We start from the raw sequence: 23994 nt of genomic DNA on the forward strand, positions 1-23994 counted from the left end.
CTGCCTCCAGAGTGCTGGGATTAAAGGCGTGTGCCACCATTGTCCGGTACAAAGGAAACTTCTACCGTTCTGTTTCAATCTTAACTTTTGCGTCTTGTAAAGGATACACTTTGCTCTAAGATGACAGATGATTCATTACCACTTCAGATTATCCATTAAGTCAGATTATCCATTAATCCTTCAAAAACTTTATCCCCATTATCTGTAAACGATTGTACTCACCTGTCTTATCTACTATATTTAAAACATTCTGGAGGTCAAAGTCACTGTCCTGAGTGAAAACAAAGATAAAATGGGTTGGATATCGAAAGAAGAGGGGCAGGGATGACTTAAATGGCAAACACCTTGTCACTACTGTCAAGAGGATGCCCCTCAGTCCCTGAGAACAGCCTGAATTTCACTTACAAGCCTACATTCATTTCTTCCTAGGAGTCCTGAGCAAAACAGCTTGAATTAGTTGAAGGCTTCCCATGGACAGTATTTCTCAGCGGATTTTCACATAGTATTTACCTTGTCAGACCTGGTAGTCTGGTCCCTGAGTCTTAACTCTCACTAAGTCGCTGGAGCAAAAGACAGCAAAGTTCAGGAGATGCTTAGGGTCCAGAGGCGCCGGTCACCGCGATTTTGAACCCACTTCCTCTGGCTCGCTCCGGAGCCGTGTCCTCGATAGGGCTGTCAACCCAGGGAGGGACCCAGTCTGTTTGACAACAGGAAGGTTGCGCCCCAGAAAGGAGTGGTTACTTAACTAAGGTCGCAGGGCGGCTGGATCCCCAGGCCAAGGGGGCCGCTTCCGCCCCCACCCCGACCCCCCGAGCTTTCCAGCTCCGCCCCCACTCCGAGGCCGGGCTCCAGCGCGTCCCCGCCGGGCGGCGGGCTTCCCGAGGCCGCGGGAGGGAGGCCTACTTGCTTCCCGGGGCTCCGGCTGCGCACTTGCTGCTTTGGGAGAAGCCGGCGCAGCCCCGCCTCCGTGGACTCTCCAGGGCCCACAGAGCGTCACCAGCTCCCACCTCCGGCCGGCGAGCCGAGCGCCAGCACGGAACCACACGTTTGCCGCGCGCCGGAAGTGGTTGTGCGTCAGCGGCGTTCTCCGCTCGCGCATGCGCGAGCCAGGCACGCGCGGCGGAGGCTCCCGGCCGTTGGGCTGGAACGGTAGCTGGAGCGGGCGCTCCTGCCTTGGCTGCTCGCCACTGCCACCTCACCAAGTGCAGGGCCGTCGGTCGCACCCGGCTGCCTCCCACCGCCGAGAACTCCGCTTCTGAAGTGGGAGGAACCCCGGGGCAGGCAGTACTCGAGGGCCAGCCTTTCGGCTGCAGGAACCGCGCACCTTGTAACATTGCGAGCCGGAGTTCCTGTTGATCATACATTTCATACAACCGAAAGAAGTTTCTAGAACCTCATTATCCTTGCTGCCCAAGACTTCTATATTCCTCAATTCCAAGTCAAGCGTTCTATATTAAAGGAACTTCACTCCTGTCCCAGAAGCAACACCAGTCCAGGGTTTGTTGATTTCATCTATTCTTACACTTCTCCATGTTTTGGTTGTAGCCACCAGGCAGGGATAAAGCAAAATCAGTACTCTCAAGTCTACAAAAGTAGCGTTATACGCGTGATTCGCTAACTCAAGACAGCTAAAACCGCCTGAGGTATATAACCCCTAGCAAGGAAACTGCTATCAATAATACTAAAATACACAAACTTTAAGCAAATAATGTTTATTTTTATATTAATGATACACTTAATATATACGTGATTCAAGATACAAAATTCATTTACAAGAGTTCACACTTGAATGTATACACATTCCTAGAGTATTTATCAATGCAAAGTTCTTTATTACACTGACCACAAAAACCAAATATTGTGTAATCTTGTTATTTAACAAACATCAAAACAACATTTACTTTCCATCTGCTAGTGTTTAAGTGCCTTCAGTGACAGGCACTGTGTAACAGGAACGTGCATTGCCATGTCTACAGAACCTGCCCTGCAGAGTCACAGTATTTACTCTGAGATTCACGGAGTGAAGACGTGAACGGCTCCCATCCTTTATGAATGTGTTCAAGAACTTGCCAATATCTAAGGTCTATAAAATGTTAATTATAACAGACAAAAGCAGAAAATGACTGCTGGAAAAGAACAAAACAAAAAACCTAATAGACTGTATGGTTTAAGCAATTTAGAAACACCAACAGACAAGACTTTTACAATAACACAAATATTCAAGTCAAATGATACTATAATTTCCCCCTTAGTCACTATAGTCTCTTCAGAACTTAACCACCAACACATAAATTTTGTGAATCCAACAGTTTACTGTATAACAGAGCTAGCTGACTGACAGATTTATTTTAAAGTATTAACTCACAATACCCAATTTTAATACAAATGAACAAAACTGTCTCAAGGATGATAGTGATCTGTAAACAACTAGACAGACAACCTGTTAGCTTTGTTATTTGCATGACAGAGAGCACTTGGATAAGAATTGTTACATGAAAATTGTGCTTCAATCTCTGAGAGCTAAGAAATATAACTCTATAATCCCTACGTGTTACAATTCTATAACATTTCAGTTACAGACAAGCACATGTTTTTAATAAAGTGTTTCATACTACTAGTAAGTCAAGTATATTTTTTGCTATGATTTCAACAAGTGCATTTCTGACTAACAAAGTAGACAATAGTTTCACCATTATTTTTAGGGTAAAGAAGATCAAACAACTTTGAAAATTTTTTACTTGATTAAATTAACCTTTAGTGATACTTTGAACAGGCTAATTAACAGTCTTAAAGTGGAAACTGCTCAGGAAATAACAAAGTTCTGTGAAATTATACTAATCTTTACAGCAATGTAAAATAATTTCTAACTACATGTGATTCAGTGACAAATGCAACTACTACTTATATTGGTGCTACACGTGAGAGTAACTTATCTGGGGAAGTTCCTTCCCTTGTAATCTCTACTAAGAATATGTTAGGACACTTATCTGCATTTCTTTGTATGTAAGACCTTTCTGCCTCAATCGTAAGAATCCCATAGCATACAGTACTCCAGTTAAAGATCAAGGATCATTAAAATTAAAGGCATTAAAAAGAGAACCGGAGATACAATTTTGAAGACTACAGTGGCATTACTCTGATTCAGTAATGTTTACTGGGGAAAGTGGTAACATCATTTGACATTTTATCATGGTTTTGGGAGGGGGAAGTTTCAAGACAGGGTTTCTCTGTGTAGCCCTGGTTGTCCTCTGCCTTCTGAATGCTGGGATTAAAGGTTGTGTGCCACCATTACCCAGCTATAATGGCTATATGCTGGTTTCATGTTAAAATTCATGGTTCAAATTATAATGTTTTGAACCAGAGACCAGTGGACAGTCATGGCAGTTTTAAATGAGGTAAACAAAACAAAACAAAAAACTGATAAGGGGTTGGGTATTTAGTTCAGTGTTGGAGCGCAAGGACTTGGGTTCAGTCCTCAGCTCAAAACAAAACGAAACAAAACAAAACAATGATAATATATCTTGCACTGCAGACCTCTAACTAGCCATAATTCCTTTCTTTAATTTGAAAGTGATGTAACTCAGTCCATTAATTTTCATTTCATAAGCCTCTGAGAAAAATAAAGCCTGAAATTTGAAATTAGTGATACTGCCACAAACAATACTACATCTAAAAAGATGGTTGTCTTAGGATATAGGCTAGAATTGTCTGTGACCAAATTCAGATTGAGTTTGTAAGCAAATCTGTACAATGCAATGTACTTTAAATTGTTTTTAATTCTCCAAATCTACTGTCACAATATGTGAAGCAAAACAAAACAACGTAAAACCACTGCTTTGAGTAGTCTGCTAAGGTAAAACAAAATTTAAAATCACAGAAAGAAATGTGAAATGTGAAATGGTGTTCCAGTGTTGTGTAAAATGGAATTCTATACTGATTTTCACCCAAGAAAACAGTTATAGAACTCCAAAGAAAATACTTCTATGGTACCACATTAGTTATGTTTAATTCATTTAAGCTTACCTAGTCACATGTTCCCCTGTATCATTGCTTTCTTACAAGCAGGCGATTATCCCATCCACACATAAATCATACTGCATTAAATACAAACCATATTGAAAATTAACTTCTTGTGCTCAGCACTCAGGGGAAATGGGGTTAAGTATAGATTTATGTTTGGAAGGCCTAGTCTAAGGATGATGAATCAGTTTTTTTTTAAATTTTCATTACATTAAGTGGTCCCAGTATTCATGAAAGACTTGGAGTTGACTATGTATACAACATCAGCACATAAGCATTCAATGTGGGTAAAAGGTTTGGTTTTCTCTGCAATTCATATTTTATTCAACTGCAAAGTTACCAGCTTTGTAACTGGGACAGAAGTTACAGGTGCAACATCAACCTTATCTACTATGCTTTAAAAAATAACTATTTACGTGTGAGTCTTTTGCCTGCAATATGTCTGCATCACATGAGTGCAGCATTAGCAAAGGCCAGAAGAGCTTGTCAGGTGCCCTAGAACTGAAGGCTGTGAGCAGCCTGTGGTGTTAGTAGTGACACCCAGGTCTTCTTTAAGAGGCCTCTTGATCGGGCACGATGGTGTATGACTTTAATCCTAGCCCTTAGGAGGCAGAGGTAGGAGGATTTCTGTGGGTTCAAGGCCAGCTTAGGACAGCCAGTACTACATAGTCTGTCTCAAAAAAGCAAAAAAAAAAAAAAAGATGCTTTTAACTGCTGAGCCATCTCACCAGACCCTAGTTCAACATACAATCTACTACCTGCTTAACCAACATTACAGCTTCTGAACATTTTTTTTGAAGGAATTCTCAGAAATAACACATTAATGCATGTTAGTATATTTCAAGAAAAGGCTAACTAAGAGCATAATTGTAAAGTGTTATGAAAAGCTAGCTGCTTTATTAACAATGGGGAGGCAAATTAAATAATTTTAGAAGTTGTAGAATTGATTTGAACGGATTTTTCTCCTTAAAACAATTTAATGTTAATAAGAGAGGTTTGGTTTTTTGAAGAATGAAGTAGAAAGTTGCCTTGCAGTTATATTTTACAATGCAGAAATAACTTTACTCTTTTCAGTGACAATACAGAAGTGTGTTTAAACATCCTTTATATTCATTCATGCAAATAAACACATGAATATATACTACTCTGCAATATCCCAAACATTTATAAACTGGCACTGAACATATTTTCTATAATGTTACTGCCCTCATTAAGTCTTTCTATTATTTTTGAGCCAGGGTCTCCTGTAGCCCATGCTCTGTCTCTGAACTTACTATGCAGCAGAAGCTGGTCTTGAACTCTTGATTCACCTACCTCCTTTCAAGAACTGGGATTACAGATGTACCCCTATGAATGAGTGCATGTGTGTGGGCGCTCACACGCAGAACGCTCACACACACACACGCGCACACACACACACACACACGCACAAACGCACACACACACACACACACACACACACACACACAGTGCTTAACTGAAAGTCTAAGGTTCCTTAGCTGCTCTGGCACTTCATACTACACAATCTCCCTAGAGTGTAAATATATGGTTAAATTGTAGAGCAAAAGTATTCCCAGAGAGCTCAGGAATGAAAGTGGAGGCACTGAATTTGCTGGGAGCATTTTCTTTCTCAGATGAACAGACTCATCTTTGATATGCAATGCCAGTAAGAAAAGTCTACTTAAGCAGACATACGCATCAACAACCCAGCTCCTCTCTGCACCCACTGAGGTTTGGCCTTCCTTAGCCCCTTCTTCTTTCTGCCTCACAGAGACACACGGAGAACGAGCATATAGATGGAAAAAATTCAAAAATTAAAATTTAGCATCAGATATCGAAATGATAAACATGTATTTCTTTTACTTAAAAGCTATTTCCTATTTTCAAATGTAATGTTCTCAGTAGGCCCAAAGGTCCTAATATAAACAATATTCTACTCAATAGTAACACTCAAATATGGGCTAAGAAAAATAAGGGTAAGACCCTGCTGGTGTCTCAGTTTCACAATCTTAGGTTTTCAGGTTTCCAGCAAACTTATCAATTTAAACTGAAGTTTGTAGATGACCATAAAGTTGAGAATGTGCAGCCTTTTCTTAATATCTTCATATCCTAATTTCAACTCTAAAGGAGCCCATTTTATCTCAACACAAGCCCCTTAAAATTGAGGCCTGTGAATGAGATCCAGCCACAAAACAATTATAGTAGCATGAACAATGCCACTCTGATGTCCTCACAGAACTAAAATAAATTTAGCCCACAATGGGTATGGGTATAGAATATACACACAATGCATAACTGCATACCAAGATATTTACAGATATGTACACATATACACAGAGTTTATGGATTGCAGTTAGCATCACAAAATATACACATGCCATTAAAAATAAGAATTTCAAGTAAGTTCTAAAAAGAACCCTCAACCTAACTACTCTTTAAACCCTCCAAATGAACACAAGAACAGAAAATACTCCCAAGTCACTAGGAGTGTCAAGGCATTTAGACTTAGATTCATATTGTCTCATATACACATATGGTGGACAGATGATTTTGGCAGTGGCCAAGTTCGCAGGTGCTGTGTCACCAGTCCAGAATATTCTCTGGTTATTTGGGTGATTATAAGTCTGCATGGATAACTGAAACTTTTCAACTAGGTTGAAACTCCTCAGACACAGACCCTGACTGAGCTTGGAGAAGAATAACTGATTCGGGTGTCTGATTTGGACTTCTCCCTTGACTTCAGTGAAATTCAGTACCATTACCCATTTAAGGGAATTCTATTGCATGATGGAGAAGAAAAACAAACCCAACTCCAAACCCAGAGTCAGGAAAACCTCAAGTAAGATCAAATTAGACCTCAATTCCAAAACTGTGAAACATTCCACTTTTGTTAAAAATATAAAGTACACAATCATTTCTGTGCTTTGAAAGGTTTTGGGAGCACCACTTCCTAGGAAGGAAACACTTACATACAAAGGATATATATATATATATATATATATATATATATATATATATATATATATATATATATATATATATCCTGACTAAAACTAAAGGAAAACATCTGATTTTATAATTAATAAAAACATGCTGGGGTCAATGGTTCACCCGCATGAATATTCATTGTACTGGGAATTAAACACAGGGTCCTGCAGATGCTAGGCAAGCACTCTATGATTGAGCCTCATCCTAACTGGCTTGAATATCTAATACAGGGAGAACAAAATCTTAAACATTCCCTCTTGTTCATTACAGAAAGAAGCCTCAGCTACTGGGGAGGGGGGGGGCTGAGAAGAGATGAGTGTTGGAAGTTCAGTCATTGAATAATCAGCAGCTTATCACATCTTAGCATTGTCTTCTCTAGAACAGAAAAGATAGCTGCATTATATCAGAAATATATAGATACTGAAAGAAAACCCCAGTGTATTTCACTTTGCTTTGTGTGTAACTGGTCTCTTGCAGTTTGATGCTTCCTAGTTGGCTTACAGTGACTGTTTGTTTGTTTTTCAAGACAGGGTTTCTTTGTGTAGTCCTGGCTGTCCTGGAACTTGCTCTGTAGACCAGGCTGCCTCTTGAGTGCTGGGATTAAAGGTGTGCTCCACTACTATTCATAGATTTTTAAAAAAGCTTCAAATTTCCTACTATAGTTTTGCTCTCAAAAGATTCAAGATCTCTTAGCAATTGTTTTTGAGATGGACTTTTGCTATATAGTCTAGGTTAGCCCTGACCTTGAACTCCTCCTGCCTTAGTCACCTATGGACTAGGCTTATAGACACACATCAACATACCCAGCTCAAAATTGCTTTTACTTTTTTGAAATTTTGTTTTACTCTAATGATGGAGACCAAACACAGGATTTCTGAATATTAGCTAAATGCTCTACCATTGAGCTACAGCCTCAGTTTTGGTCCACTTTAGATTTTTTACTATCATTTAGGAATTGCGTCACTATTAGTTTAAGGGACCCTGTTACAATCTGGATTTACACTATGATCTCTAAGACACACATATTTCTGATCATGGAAGGACAATCTCTCTAAGTCTCAAAACATCTAAGTAGGACCTAGGACTTTTTTTAAAAAAGCCTTATTAAACACGATGGAAAGGATGTTATAGTGCTAAAAACACACAAATTTTCTGGAAGCAATGGGGGAGAAATCAACATTTTTGGAGTCAAGGCTCCCAACTGTTTGGATCAGACAGGACTAGGATCTCGGGTGAGCCACTGTGCATACAGAAAAGTGCTTAGAAGCAGACACAGGAAGCTACTTGCCAAAGGGCATCATGCTAATCACCAGGAAAGCCAGGGTTAGAACTCAGACTTCCTGGTTTTGAAACAAGTAGTCCTAATGCTTAGCATCAAAGGATTGAACACAGAACAGACAGGGCCACTGTAGATGACAGGAAACAGAAAGGTGTATGCTGCAGACACAGCACTTAGGGACTGGACCAGAGGCAGACAGCTAATGATCATGTGTTGCCACCGTCCAGAACAAGAGTTAGGAAAGGAAACCACCATACATTATGGTTTTGCAAACAAAATGGAGGGAAGAACACACAAAAAACTTGGTTATGTACTGAGTCCTATTTAAAATATTAATAATAAAAATCTGTGCATGAATATAAAATAACACAGGGAGTTTAAGTATCTTACTTCCAAGGTGTCAAAGCAAAATCAACTCATGATTTACTTTCCTAACACCCAGTTATCCTCACCTCACACTGACAGTATGTCTGGTACCGAAGCCTTGAAAACTGGAATAGGAAAAAGAATTAGAAACTGTGCAGTGAGTATACCAATGAATCCATCAAGACACCATTTAAAGCTCGATGTTGTCAATGAATAGTCTATGTAGAAATTCTACTGGAGACAGTGCAGAATTTTGGCTGAAATATTTAAAAGTATTTTCCAGCATTCAAAAACCACAAAGAAAATAAAATATACAAACAAATCTCGTGATAGTAGTATTCACATTCTAAGTGAGCTCTGTCACCTCACAGTCCCCACTGAAGATTTAATTTCCAAATGTAAATCAATCCTAAACAGACTCTAAAGATTTGACAACATTGAATAAAATTCAGTGACTGTAAGAAATCCCTGTGTACATTATTTTCCTACCTATTAGTGTGGAGTGAAAAGAAACTCTACAGAAGGGTTTTGCTCTTGATTTTCAGTAGTCCATGTGGCAAGTCTCACCACTATGGACAGTGAGATATTTCCAAAATTCAGACATTTAAAGGTCCAAATATAACTTCTGGATTGTCCTCATTATGTAAAAATAATTTATTCTTCTTAGGGAGGCAATAGTACCTAATTGAATGTAGGAGTAGGTGTTGGAGGTAAGTATCTCATGTCAAAATCAAAAAATAAAAATTTCAAGATTGAGGCTTCAAAATACTTGAAAGATTATATCTTAAAAGTTACCCTAAAAGTTTGAATGTTTTTCCAGTTTGCTTTTAAAATGGTGGTTCCTAAATTCACAAAAACCGAGTAACTGTCTCTGTCACCACATTAAAAACGGCACCATTTAAAATCTGTGGAAGATGAAAACTGTTAAACAAGAGGGTTTTAATAGTCGTCCATAGAATTCTCAAAGAAGATGTTTCGAACATCCAGAATGGAGGCCAATTCTAAAATATGCTTCTGAAGGTGAGGATTCTCCACAGTTTCATCCCTTGGCAGTTGTGGATAGGATTCTGGGTAATTTCGAGTTTCCTGGTAAATAAGGAAAGTCATGTGTCACAGTCTTATGGGAAGAAACTACTCAGTTTGACAGTATGAAAGTGTAGATCAATATTTTCCTCTCTTGTCAGTTATTATTATTAGTATATGTGCTTTTTGTTGGTTGACTTTTAGGCCCTAGTATAATCACAAGTTCACTTCTGTACTGAATTCCTAACAAATGACAATTTTAACCTCTCAATATAGATTCAGATGGGTCAGCCTAATACTGAATTATTTCACAAATATTTGTTAACCTCTATGACTGTTAGGCCCAATATTCTATACCGTTAACAAAACAAAACATACAAATCCTGACAGAGATCCACACATGGAATTAAAAAAAACCTCATTTCATAAATAAAAAATGATGCAATAGAAATCAAAATGAGTGAAAAGACAAAATCTAAATTAAAAACTAGGAGAAAACCTTTGTAAACTTAGAAGAGATTAGATTTCTTAGAAACCCAAAGAAAAAAGAAAACCTGATTAGTTGTATCTCTGGAACATTTCAAACTTTTGTTATCGTTAAAAAGCAAACAAACTACCACAAAAACAAATAATAAACTAGCCAGTCAGCAAGCAGATGGAAAGATTTTTACCACCATTACTGATGAGTAAATGCAGATTGGATCCCACCCAGCTGGTGAGAATGTACTCTGACAGCACCCAGTGTAGCTGGGTATACAAGCAACTTTCATACCTCATCACGGAGTGATAACGACCTGCTTTAAGAAAAGGTCTTGCAGTTTCTAGAAATGGAACACACAACTTTCTGCCAATAAAACTCAAAATGTGGGAGGGAGCAAGCGGTTGTGAAGTGAAAGACACATTGTACAAAGTGAACTCACACCAGATGGCAGAAAGTCATGAGAGAAAAGCAAAATAGAGACGATGGGAGACACTGGGTCACGTTAGTGGAGAGGACTGAAGGGAGGAGCAGAGGGAGAGACGTCTGAGTTTCCTCATGATTGACTATCTTTGAAGAGATAAATGAAAGATCTTGTGTTGCCACACAAGACACAAACTAAGTGGCTGTCTAGTAGGTGAGACAGCATAAAACAAGACACTTCTATTAAAACAAAACCTTTTCTGTAAGTGGAAAATTAAAAAAAAAAACAAAATATGTCTGCGAAGACTCTTCTTCTACTTGTATTGAAGAGTTTCATTCACTAGCTAATGACTTATAACTGCCAAGGTGATGATTGACAGTAGACTACTGCTCAGAAGTAAAAAGAACTAAGTGGAGCTGGAGAGACAACCGGTTAAGAGCACTTGTTGCTCTTGCAGAGGACCTGGGCTTGTTTCCCAAAACCATCCAAAACTCCAGTTCCAGGACATCTGCCGCTGTGGGCACCAGACATGCATATGGCGCACATATACATATGTAAGCAAAACACAAACAAAACAACACAAACAACAAAAATAATGAAAAAGAAACAAGCCACTTGTCAGTATCCAGGCATCTGCATTGGCCTGCTTGGGGTTCTGACAGGACACGCCCTCAGTTGCAGCCACTAAGAGCACCACCTGGGCACATTCACCACGTTCCCTTTTAAAGGGCCTTGCTCATCTCCCGTCTTTCTCTCATTCTCTCTCTCCCCCTCCATCTCTTCCTTCCTTGCTCTCTGCTTCTCTGCCTGTCTTTCTGCCTCCCTCCCCCTCTCTCTGCCTCTCTCATCTTTCCTGTTCTCAGAGGCCAGTCTCCCCTCGCCACTTTTATCATTTACATTCCCCCAATAAAAAAACCTCAAGTTCTGTCACATGGTTTCCTTCTCTCTCGAGACACTTATAAATTACAATGCCAGTGATAAAAGAAACAAAATGTGCCCATCTTAGTAATCGCTTTACATAAGAGCCTATCAAATGTCATTCAAGTTCACAAGGCAGTGTAAAACTATCATGAGTAGTGATCTATGATGTAGTGGCTTGTAGAATCACCCGAAGGGTGAGGAAGGAAACACTCTGGTATCTGTGTGTGACCTGGCTGTCCTTAGCTGGCTCTGTTGACAAGGCTGGACTAGATAGAACTCAGAGATCCACCTACCTCTGCCTTCTAAGTACTGGGATTAAAGTCGAGTGCCACCACTATCTGGCAGACTGCATTGTTTTTTTATTTATTTATTAATTTTTAATTTTTTGGTTTTTTTTTCAAGACAAGGTTTCTTTGAGTAATAGCTCTGGTTGTCCTGGAACTCACTCTGTAGACTAGGCTGGCTTCACAAAGATCTGCTCTGCCTCTTCCAAGTGCTGGAATTACAGACATGTGCCACTACTACCTGGCCACATTTAGTTTTTTAAACACCTTGGCTGGGCTCAAACTCAAAGAGATCCTCCTGACTCTGCCTCTTAAGTACTGAGATTAAAGGTATGCACCAACTACTATTATATCATTTATACAATAAAAAACACCCAGAAATAATCCAAAATGTCTATTATTTGCAGAATAGGTAAGTGAGACACAGTCAAGCCAAAGAACAAACACTATAATAACAAGGCTTAATTGCAGCAATATGTCATACATACACATACATATGTGCATGTACCTGGGTGTGCAAATGTGTATGTATAATATATATACATATGTATGCATATTTATATACATACATACAAATAATTTTTCCAGTGCTGCTGCTGATTGAACTCAGGGCCTTGTACATATGAGGGGGGCATTCTACCATTGAGCTATGTCTCCAGCACTTAGAACACAACTAAAATAAATCAATATAAATCCATTTATATACTAGACAGAAAACAAAGCAAACAAATTTTTTCTTTTCTTCTGAGAGAGGGTTTCCCTGTGTAGCTCTAGCTGTCCTGGAATTCACTATTTAGACTCAACTGGCCTTAAACTCAGTGATCTGCCTGCTTCTGTTTCTTGAGTATTGGGATTAAAGGTATGTACCACTACCTCCACCATGTAGCAACAAGGTTTTATTCTATGTATACAGTGTTTTGTCTTTATGTGTGCCTACAGTCAAGAAGAGGGCACCAGATCTCATTACAAATGGTTGTGAGCCACCATGTGGTTGCTGGGAATTGAACTCAGGACCTCTGGAAGAACAGTCAATGCTCTTAACCTCTGAGCTATCTCTCCAGTCCTGAAAGGAGATTTTTTTGGTTTTCAAGACAGGGTTTCTCAGTAGTACAAGATTTTAATAAAAGGTAAATGATCACAACACTCATTATCAGCTGCATCTGAGGAGAGATTTGGCAAGATCCACAACAGTCTTCCCAAGTAAAGTAAGTTAAAAAAAAAAAAGACAAGTGTCTCATATATCCCAGGCTGACCACAAACTCATTAGGTAGCCAATGAGTAGAGGACTTCGACCTCTACATCTCAAGTGCTGGGAAAACAGGCAGCTCATGAAAAATGTTCCTAATGGGAAACCTACTGAGTACTGGATTATAACCATGCTCATCTCAAAGCTGCACATGTGTTCTTCTGAATATCATTCTGAATCTAGTTCAACTTTATTTAGTGTAAATAAAATATAGTACATAACTAGAAATAATGGACTGAAATGGTGAACTTGATCTTTAATGATTTACTGCCTACCCGGAAGGCCTTGTGCATCCTCATGGTGGCTGAACAGAAGACAAACCTTGTGAGAAGCAATCGAAGAAATTCATCTCCAAAAAACTGGAGAAAGGCCTGATCTGCAAAGGAGAAGGTGACAGTGAATGGAAGCAATGTAACAATGATACTTCAACAGGGAACTAAGTTAGGAAAGCCTTCATGACTTCCCACCTGGGACAATTACCTTTAGAAACCCAAACAAGTGATAGTAGGAAACCATTTTAGCCACTACAGCAAGCGTTGTTAAGTGTGCAGGTAGATTAGCAGGGTACCTATTGAACGTGAATGGGTCAGTAGCTGGGCAATATCACGGTTGATTTTTCGAAGATATTCTTGACACTTTTCCCACAGGCCTCTACGCATGCTTGACAATCCAGACACAAATAGGAAGGCCATTAGAGGATTGTTCAAAAAGAGGGTGAAGAGGCTACCTCGCTGAGACTGATCTGTAATAACAAACATGTTTCATACAGACAAGAGGTTTACAAAAGGTTAGTGAACACATAAAGGATATTTTAATATACCAATAACATAAAATTAAAGCTGTATCAATCAATTACAGTTCAACAATATAAATTCTTCATGAAGCTTTGAAAACACATCCTAGGCATAATGCCTTCTGAATAAAATAAAAACACTGAGCCTCCTTCAATTATAAAATAATAAGTACACATAATTCTGTTCTTTTCTTTTTGGCTTTTTGAGACAGGGTTTCTCTGCAAAACAGTTCTGACTATCCTGGAACTAGCTCTGTACACCAGGCTGGCCTTGAACTCACAGAGATCTGCTTGCCTCTGCCTCCCAAGTGCTGGTATTAAAGGTATGGGCCACATCATCTGGCTTAAACACATTTCTTATTATCTTAACACCAACTAACCAATTTCATCCGAATATGGCAAGCAATCATGATATAAATACCTGATGAGCATTTGATCTGCCAGTTTTCTGATTCCTTGTTCTTTCCCTGCAACTCAGGTCATTTTTGAGATGGGGTCTTATGAAGCCTAGGCTGGCCTTGAACTCAAGAAGTAGTTAAGGACAAACCTGAACTCCTGATCCCCCTGCCTCTTTACCTCCCAAGTGTGGGATTATAGGCATGGGCCACCATACCTGTAATCTGCCTGGCTCTTCAATGCCAACATTTTGTTTCTTTGGCCTACATACTGCTGATCTCACCAGCTCCTAGAGTATTAGTTACTACTCGTGTTCACAGATGCCTAATTGTTAAAGACCTGGGCTGAATTCTCTAGATTTGGTTCTGTGCTGTCCTGTGATCTACTGTACATAAACTGGCTGCTCCAAATTATCTATGAAAGTATCCCAGACTTCAGAGACTTAGTATGAAAAGGCGTACTGTTAATAGTCACTAGGTATGTAACTCATCCTACATTTCTACTAAACAGCACTGGACTAGATTCAACTCCATTCTCAGAAAGACCCTGAATTCAACCTATGCTTTCCCCTACAGTTTTCTAATGCAGGTTCTCATCATGACTCAGGTTTTCTACCAATACCTGAGCCACAGACTCCTGTCTTCTTGCTTTCTGTTTCCTAGTCTACCAGCAAGTCCTGCAGCATCAGTGGATTAGCATTCAGTCTCTGTTGAGCTCCCAACACTGTCATCTGGCTACTTCCCTCAATGCCCGTCCAATTTGTTCTCTCTGTGTGGTGACAACTTACTTGTACAAACAAAGCCTGTCTGAAGGTCAGAGAATGTAGTTTGCCACTAGCTAACCATAGAGGTTTGGAGGTCTGTACAGACAGGGAGTGAGGTAGTTGGGCGCAACCAGGATATAAGCTGGGAGAAACAGGAACTCAATCTCTTGTCTGCTGAGACACTAAGGAGGTAAGGTGTGGTGGTGGTTTGTTCCTTCTCTCTGGTCTCTCAGCATTTCCCTCTACATCTGACTCCAGGATTTTAATGGCCACGGGACTGGAAGGAACAGAAACTCTGTCTTCATCTCTGAATGCTCTTTTATTCTCTGTTTAGCATCTTTCACTCAAAGATTCCCAATTCAAATCATATCAATCTTTAAAGGGTTTTTAATCATTCAATCACACAATCCCTTCAGACACACTACTTAAACTTCTCTAAATGCTATAGGCACTCATACATAGCTCCGGGCTATAACAAACACATTTTTTTTCCGAGGCAGGGTTTCTCTGTGGCTTTGGAGGCTGTCCTGGAACTCACTCGGTAGACTAGGCTGGTCGAACTCACAGAGATCCGCCTGCCTCTGCCTCCCGAGTGCTGGGATTAAAGGCGTGCGCCACCACCGCCCGGCACAAACACATTTTTCTGCGGGAACTTTCCTGTGTGGTCACGGCCCATTCCCATCCATTACCCCCCTTTCCTTCACGCTGATTTGTCAGCAGCAGTTAGTCGCTCGCACCCTTATGCTTCCTCCTGTTTGGTCACCTCTATCTTTCATTAGATACTGTCTGTATGAGAAACGCAACTGGAGTGTCAGCAACACTGTCCCCTACTGCCTAGCACAATGGCTGATGAACAGATCTTAAAAACTGTACTGGATGAATAAAGTATGTCTTGACTAATTATAGCGCTACAGATACCAAAAGTGTAGGAACCTTATCAAATACATATACTGCTTTGTGGCCAGAGTGCCAAGCCCTTTTGTAGAGGTCAGTAGCAATAATGCAATGGAATAAATTCTAAATGTTTTCCATAGTAGGATATTCAATCTGTCTGGTGGCTGAATTTTATTTTAAAAATATTTGTAGTCTAAGCTTTATAGTGTAAAGATAGGATGCTGGGCAAAAATAAATAGATAGATAGATAAACAGATAAATGATAAAGACACGAATCACAACCACACATATTAACACCACAAACTGAGTACTTTCTAGGTACCTAGCCCAATGCTTCAGGGTCAAGTACTGTTATTATTTCCATTTGATAGATGAACTAACTGAGGCACAAAATGGCTGAACAGTATTCCAAAGTCATACAGCTAATAAATGGCTAGGCTAGGACTCAGATTCAGCTGGCATGCTTAAGTCTGTGCTTTCCTCTGCTGTGCAATGAAGTTCTAACTGAAGTTTGATATTAACCCACTTGATCATGTAGTTTTAAATAAAACTACATTAGAACAGGATGATGACAGCACTCTTTAGTATTGGGAAGAGGTTACATTCCTCCAGAAACAATAAGAAATAGGATGCAAAATCCTCAAAGCAGGAGAATTTTACCGTTGTTTGAAGGTAAGTTCCATCCCTTAGGATTTGGCTTGGTTTACGTGAACTTACAATTGCTACAAGATTTCCCTGTTAAACAGCAGAACTTACCTTAAAACAACGGTGTAAGTCTCCAGCTTCTCTCAGGCATTCAAGTGCTGACCATCACTTCCTGTGTCAAACTATGTCAGCAGACAGGACTTCAGGCTGAGAAGCAGCAGTAAAATGCCATCTCCCACAGAGAGACATCAGCACTATTCACAGTCAGGGAGATAGTGAAACAGTGACAAGTACCGCTAAGACAGTGTCAAGTTTCACTTAGCATTTGACCTAGGAAATGACTGGGAGTTAGAATTAGATTTTATGTGTAATGGATGGAGACAAAATACTAAGGGCAAAAGGCTTTCCCTTTGTAGCCACTGGAGAAATGGCTCAAACAAATTTGTCCTTCTGGTGAATTCCGAAGAGATTTTTATTTTAAAAGTACAAGATAAAAATGCAAAGAAAAAGACAAAAACAAAAAACAAGAAAAGAAAGTTGTGCCAACTCATGTATCCTAACTCTTAGACATAGGCTGAGAAGTTTCCTAGACCAGCAATTGTACAGTCTTCAAAGATGCCTAAGGTACATAACCAACGAAAATCAAAACCAGTTTTTAAATCTAAAAACTAGGAGCTTTCTAACAGCAAGAGATCAAACCACTTCTTTCTCAGAATTGAATTCTCTAGTCACAGCACAACAGGGGAGCATTGTCAGCAAGGATTCCAGGTGTATTTCAGATTGACACTTGCCACAAAAACCATACATCCATGTGTAATCATGATGGGATGCTTTCATTGACCTACTGGTGTAGCAGGCGCCGAGAACATACCTTGTAAAGCCTTTGGATATGCAGTAGGAGAAAGCAAGCAGACGAGTGGCTGTCCAAACAAGTTTGTGAAATTCTGCAATATATAAGAATTTAAGACTTTTATTAAAGACTTGACAAACTGCAGTTACCTAGTCATTTTTCAATGCACATAACTGGTGTATAGATTGGGCTCTTTAACTTACAAGCAGATGTAGAAACAGCATCAGTTGCAGATATGCAGTTCATGTTTCATTACCATGCATGTCAACTTGCTAAAAAGGATTGCCACCAAAACACTGAAGTTCACTATGCAGACTACTGATTTTCCAAGTAACAGCAGATATATAATTGTATAGGTCATCTGGGTCTCTAGAAACAGTGGTCCCACTGGATACACCATAGTGAATTTTCCAGGAGATCTAGCTTTCAGCCTCAAAGGCTCTGGGAATGGGTACATCCCTTACTGAATGTCATGGCAACAACTCACACAGGATGATGCCAACATGCTCATTACAGCAAGAACTAAGTGGACACTCATACTGCAAATGCAGGATTCTGCATAATTTAGGATATCATTTCTCTAAAGGCAGATCTATTAAAATAGATACAATTTTAATAACATAAATTATTTGGTGAAACAACAAAAAGATATAATTCCTAGGAATAAACTGAGTAAGTCAGAAAGTTAGAAATTCTAAAGGATAAAAAGAAAGACAAACAAATGGAAAGGCGCATTATGCTCTTACAGATGAACCCCTTCTAAAGTATCAAGATAATAATGCATTGAATTTTAACCAATCTCAATGAAGACAGCTACAGGTACCCCGCCCCCCAGGCCCCTGCAACAGAAAAATATTCTGCAGAAGTCCACATGGCAAAATTAGTCAGGAAAGTAAAAAAGATGACTATCAGATATTAGGGTATACTTAAAGACGTCAGTAACTGAAATGTGTGGCATTGGTACAAGAGTGGCCAAAAAACAAAGGGAAAGTCTAGAAAAGGATCTGCATACACATAGGACCTCCGTATAAATAACACAGTGACCTGGAAACACACAGGACTTCTGTATGTACAACACTGAGATTTTTTTCCTCACATCTAGAAAAAAACATGCTGTCTCCATATTTCATGCTATATATGTGAACATCAAATCAATAAAAAATCTAATGAAAAAAATAAGCAGTAAAAGTGGTGACTAAAAATAGAGCAAGTTATTTTTGTGGCCTGGAAGTCCTTCCTCACTACTATGATTGCTAACATTAATATACTAGCTACATAAAAAGCAAAAACAGCTCAAAAAATGCAATAGAGCCATGCAAGCTGGAAATGCTCTCAATTCAGAACTTGGAAAATGAAGTAGAAGGGTCAGGAGCTGAGGCCACCTGGGTTCCATAAGAGCAGTCTCCAAACAAACAAACCCCACCACCACCCTCAACAAAAAACACCCAATCTTGCCTATCATGTATGAAGTTCGGGGCTCCATTCCCAGCACTGAAGAAGTCCACCACAGCATTATTCCACATTTCAGAAATGCCTGTGGGTCCTAGCTCAGGATAGTACTAAAGTGGACAACACTATCATTTATTTCCTCAAGGCCTCTTATTTCTGCTTGCTAGTCAAATTCTGTCCTCTGACATACCTTATATACATACATGCACATACACACAAATATTTAGCAGTTATTACAGTAGGTCTGAGATAGCTTATAAAGTTAGCTTTATTTGGTTTCTGGAAGTGATGCATGGGAAGACTCACATGATTAGGCTTATGCTGCCTAGATGGGGCAGATGGGACGCTTTAGGGGAACCCCAATATTCCCTTGCCTGGCAGAGGATACCCTAATGATCAGTTTCCAATAAAAGCCTTGACTTTGGGCTGGAGAGATGGCTCAGCAGTTGAGAGTACCTACTGCAATTCCAGAGGACCCAGGTTCAATTCTCAGCACCCACATGGCAGCTCACAACTGTCTGTAACTTGAGAATCTGACAGCCTCATACAGAGATACATGGAGGCAAAACACGAATGCACAGAAAATAAAAATAAATAATTATTTGGAAAAAAAAGGCCTTGACTTCAGTTCTCTAGAGGGTCAGTCTTTAAAGTTTTGTGAGGTCTTATATAATCCAGGTTGCTCTGCCTCTGATCCTCCAGTTTCCATGTCCCAAGTGCCATGGACAGAAACCAGAGCTTGCCGAGTAGTGAAGGCACACACCTGTAATCCCAGCACCGGGGAGGCAGAGGCAAGAGGATCTCTGTGAGTTTGAGACCAGCCTGGTCTAAGGAGTGAGTTTCAAGACAGCCAATGCTGTTACACAGAGAAACCTTGTCTCAAAACACCAAACAAAACCAAAAACCAAACAACAACAAAAACCCCCAAAACCAAAACACGCCACAAATACCAGGCAAGCTCTCTGTCAACTGACCTGCACTTCCAGCTCTGTAATAAGAATCCCTAAAATAAAGGACTTAATCCACATGGTCAGAATTTGTTGCTGGGGCCGGGCGTTGGTGGCGCACGCCTTTAATCCCAGCACTCGGGAGGCAGAGGCAGGCGGATCTCTGTGAGTTCGAGACCAGCCTGGGCTACCAAGCGAGTTCCAGGACGGCCTCCAAAAGCCAGAGAAACCCTGTCTCGAAAAACCAAAAAAAAAAAAAAAAAAAAAAAAAAAAAAGAATTTGTTGCTGGGGAATGAAGAGCATTCTGTGTGACTCCAGGGCCAACACCCTGGAAGTTTAGACCTGATTTTCTCCAGACTCCTGTTCATTCGTTATCCTTTGCAGATTTTGCTATCTTCATTTTACTGTACTAAGTCTTCACATAATTATATGCTGAGTACTGAGTCCTTGAAATTATGTGCACCTAGGGGTTATCACAGGATTCTGATAGATAATACCGGGTTGTATATATTATTTATTTACTTAGACACAGGGTCTCATGATGTTGTTTAGGTTGGATTTAAATTCCTAGGATGAAGAGAAACTCCTACCTCAACCTATAGGCACAGGTGACCATGCCTGGCATATCAGATTATATCTACATTTTGGTAAAATACTTGCCACATATGCATGGGGATCTGAGCTCAATGCCTAGTGAACATGTAAAAGGAAAAATGTGGTAACATGCTTAAAATGCCATCATTGAGAAGACAGAGACAGTTGGACTTGGGGCTCATTGGCCAGCTAACCTAAAATGACTGGCAAATCCTAGGTCCTAATTGTTCTTGGCAGTACCAATCTACGTCAGAGAAGGTGATGCCATTGAAGAAACTCCACACGGAGCTTACTTTCTTTATGGCTGAAGTTACACACTGGGCAAGGAAGTGTCCCTGCCTCAACTGCTGACAGCATGCTGTTCAAATTGGACAAACAGGACACCAAAAAGAATGACTGCAAACCCTGCCGAGACAAGGCAGGACAGTTCTTTAGAAAACCCTGCTTCACTGAAAAGTCTGTCAGAGATGCTAGGCCTATAGGCTGAAGATGGATGACCCAGCACTGCAGAGGAACCTTGGGTGACTGTCCAGGCAGCCAGCTGTGTCTGTCATTTCTCACATTTTTTGGAAGTCACTTGCCTGTACTTCCTTTTTACTCAGTTAATATTATTTCCTTCTCAGGTCTCTGAGGGAGTTGAAGACTAGATAGTTATAGTTATAGTTTTCCTTGTTTACCAGACTCAGAAAAGAAACTCACTAAAGATGTGTTAAGTATGAAAGGTTTGAAAGACATTAAAAGATAATTTGATAATGCAAATTAGAATAGAAAGTAAATTAGGTTCAAGGCTTTGGACTCACCAAGATAGGATAGATAATGAAATATTTTCTCTGAATTTGTCAAATGTAAATGGACTAGACATTGTTGACGAACTCATTGCCTGCATATATTTTGTATATACTTATTATACTGATTGTATATAGCTTTTCTTATGTTAGTTATCGCTTTCTCTTTTTGTATTAGACAAAAAAGGGGAATTGTGGTGATACATTGTTTATGATTTATTAAAGCCACTAGAGATCAAAATAGCAAAGCAACCACACTAGTTAGCTACAGAGGCTACGTGGTGGTGGTACACACCTTTAATCCCACCACTTGGGAGCTAGAGGCAGATGGATCTCTGTTAGTTCAAGGCCACACTGAGCTACATGAAATATATTCAGTCCTACAGAAAAATAGCTCACACAAAGATGATCTCAGCACTTGGGATCACACACCTTTAACTCCAGGACTCAGGAGAGGTATTTAAGACAGGAACAGTCTCAGAGCTGGAATTCATTCTCCAGCCACATTCTGGATAGGAAGGAATTCATTCTCCAGTAATGCTGAGAGAGGCAGCAGTCTGAGGCGTGCTGAGAGACTATTGCCTCTGAGGATTGTGGAGACAGCATCAGCCATTTTAGCTGGGAAGAGGTAAGATTTACTGGCTTGGCTGCTTTACTTCTCTTCATCTTGAAGCTTGAACACCAATATCTGCCTCTGGGTCTTTTATTTACTGTGCTACAGCCAGTGAAAACCCTTTCTAAAATAACAAGGTGTGGGGGCAAGATGGCTCAGCAAGCAAAGTGGTCACAGCCATGTCTGGTAACCCTGTTTGATCCCCAGAAACCAAATGGTAGAAAAAAAGAACTTACTCATGACCTCCACACATACACAACCCATTCCCCAATACATACCTGTGTGTGTGTGTGTGTGTGTGTGTGTGTGTAACTGAAAACAATTAGAATTTAGGGGGGAATTAGAGATGGGTCAGCAGTTAAAAGCACACTCTATTATTGCAGAAGACCCAAGTTTGTTTCCCAGCACTGATAGGTAAGGCTACTGACAACTGCCTGTAACTCCACCTCCAGGAGATCCAGATCCAATACCCTCTTTTGGTCTCTGTGGACAACCATAGATATTTGGTGTATAATCACACACATGTGCGCGCGCGCACACACACACACACACACACTCTCTCTCTCTCTCTCCCCCCCTCTGTCTCTGTCTCTGTCTCTCTCTCTCAAAAACATGTAAGTTAAAAACTGTATCAAACTGCAAGGCCTGGTGATTCATGCCTATAACCTGGGAGGCTTAAACTGGAGGATCTCAATTTCAAGGCCAAACCGAGCTACAAAGCAAGACTGTCTTAAAATGAAACAGAACAAAAACTCTAGTACTAACTTACATCAATAAATATAGTATCCTTTTAAAAGGTCTATTCTCAATAAATACTCATGGAGGAGATGGAACAGACTCTGTCTCAGATGCTAAAGATAGGATAGTAAACAAATCAGAAAAACCCTGTCTCCCTGAAGATGACATTTGGGCAGGGATGCAAGTGACAGATACAGGCAGGCCTCCAGTAAACAAAATGAATAAATTATATGAAGAGTTCAAAGGTGTGAGCAAACAGCATGGAATTAAAGCAATTACATTAATAGCACAGGTTTTAAAATCAGAATGTTTAAACCCAGCTTTGCTAACCACTTAGCTGGGTGTGACCTTTGGTCTGGAGAGATGGCTCAGCAGTAGAGTACTGGCTCCCCTTGCAGAAGACCTGGGTTCATTTTCCAGCACCTATACAGTGGCTCGCAACCATATAACTATAGTCCAGGGTATTTGGTACCCTCTTCTGGCCTCTACAGGCACTATGCATGTGGTGCACAGGCATTTATGTAGACACAATATCCATGCACATAAAATAACGACATTTTAAAAAGCTTAAACTTTCTGTGCATTGGTTTTCTTATGAATCAAATGAGGATAAGAAAAGTGGCAATGGTAGGTCTATAATTACTGTAGCTACTTGGGAGGCTAGAGCAGGAAGATTATAAGTTCAAGGCTAGTCTGAACTATAGAGTAAGTTCAAAGCCAGTCTAAGCAACTTAGTGAAACCCCACTATCTCTATGGAAAAAGAAAAAGGGAGCTGGGGATGGAGCTTAGTGGCAAAATGCTTGCCTAGTATATGTGGCACTACATTCAAACTCAGTACTAAAAACAGTGATGAATTCTCTCTGTGAGAATTAAATGTGCTCCAGTACATCGAGCATTTAGAAAAATACGTAACAAATATGAGGTACCTTTGAAAGGGCATTTAAGATAGAAAGGGAATCTGGAGTCTGAAGTGGTATAGAATTGTCTTGGGTATGGTCGTTTCTGTTAGTTTGCACTTGTTTGATGAATTTCCAACTGGATACATGTTGGAGGCCCATTGACTCTGGAAACTGTTGCTAACATTGGCTTAAGGTAGTTTTGTGTCTCCCCAATACCTGCACTGTAGTGTGTAATCTCATGATTACATCTCAATCCTATGGGCACACCTATCTGTGGGTGGTCAGGAAGATTTTTATTTAGCTGTATAATTTGATATATAGAAAATATACTAGGATATGCTTCATAACTAGATATATTTGTCCCAGGAAGACTGTAGACACTTAAAAGCCTGCTTTGTTCCTTTGGCTCATACTAACAGAATAAGCTCATTCTTACCTCAGAAGAAGTTCAAACTAGACTAAAGGCTTTCTGTAAATAGATCATAAGTTTAAAACTTCACAGCTATGCACAAGGTCAGAGTTGTGGATGTCCAACCAAGGTTGCTATACAAAGCACCCCAAGAAAAGCACACACTCACAAATACTCAAGCATGTCAA

At 40.0% G+C, this 23994-nt stretch overlaps 2 protein-coding genes across 11 annotated transcripts in view; both read right to left on the reverse strand.

Annotated features, from left to right (window-relative positions):
- Positions 1 to 1034, reverse strand: part of Golga1 (golgin A1) — a 52637-nt gene extending 51603 nt beyond the window's left edge. For 3 of the 7 annotated variants that reach the window (XM_040735714.1, XM_040735713.1, XM_040735712.1), the window contains exons 1-2: positions 511 to 1023; positions 223 to 271 (exon numbers count right to left, since the gene is read on the reverse strand). The gene's annotated coding sequence lies outside the window, so the exon portion shown is untranslated. Of the gene's footprint in view, positions 1 to 222; positions 272 to 510 lie in introns of all 7 variants that reach the window. The other 4 variants (XM_040735709.1, XR_005873205.1, XM_040735711.1 and 1 more) reach the window with 4 other exon arrangements.
- A 662-nt stretch (positions 1035 to 1696) lies between these two features.
- Positions 1697 to 23994, reverse strand: part of Scai (suppressor of cancer cell invasion) — a 121856-nt gene continuing 99558 nt past the window's right edge. For 3 of the 4 annotated variants that reach the window (XM_040735715.1, XM_040735717.1, XM_040735716.1), the window contains 4 exons: positions 17392 to 17464; positions 13598 to 13771; positions 13305 to 13405; positions 1697 to 9739 (listed from right to left, as the gene is read on the reverse strand). In XM_040735715.1, the coding sequence (XP_040591649.1) occupies positions 9593 to 9739; positions 13305 to 13405; positions 13598 to 13771; positions 17392 to 17464 (495 nt within the window). In that variant the 3' untranslated portion in view covers positions 1697 to 9592. Of the gene's footprint in view, positions 9740 to 13304; positions 13406 to 13597; positions 13772 to 16631; positions 16775 to 17391; positions 17465 to 23994 lie in introns of those variants that run through there. The other variant, XR_005873206.1, reaches the window with a different exon arrangement.

The sequence above is a fragment of the Mesocricetus auratus genome, unplaced genomic scaffold, assembly GCF_017639785.1.
Source record: "Mesocricetus auratus isolate SY011 unplaced genomic scaffold, BCM_Maur_2.0 Super-Scaffold_100047, whole genome shotgun sequence".
Taxonomy (NCBI): Eukaryota; Metazoa; Chordata; class Mammalia; order Rodentia; family Cricetidae; genus Mesocricetus; species Mesocricetus auratus.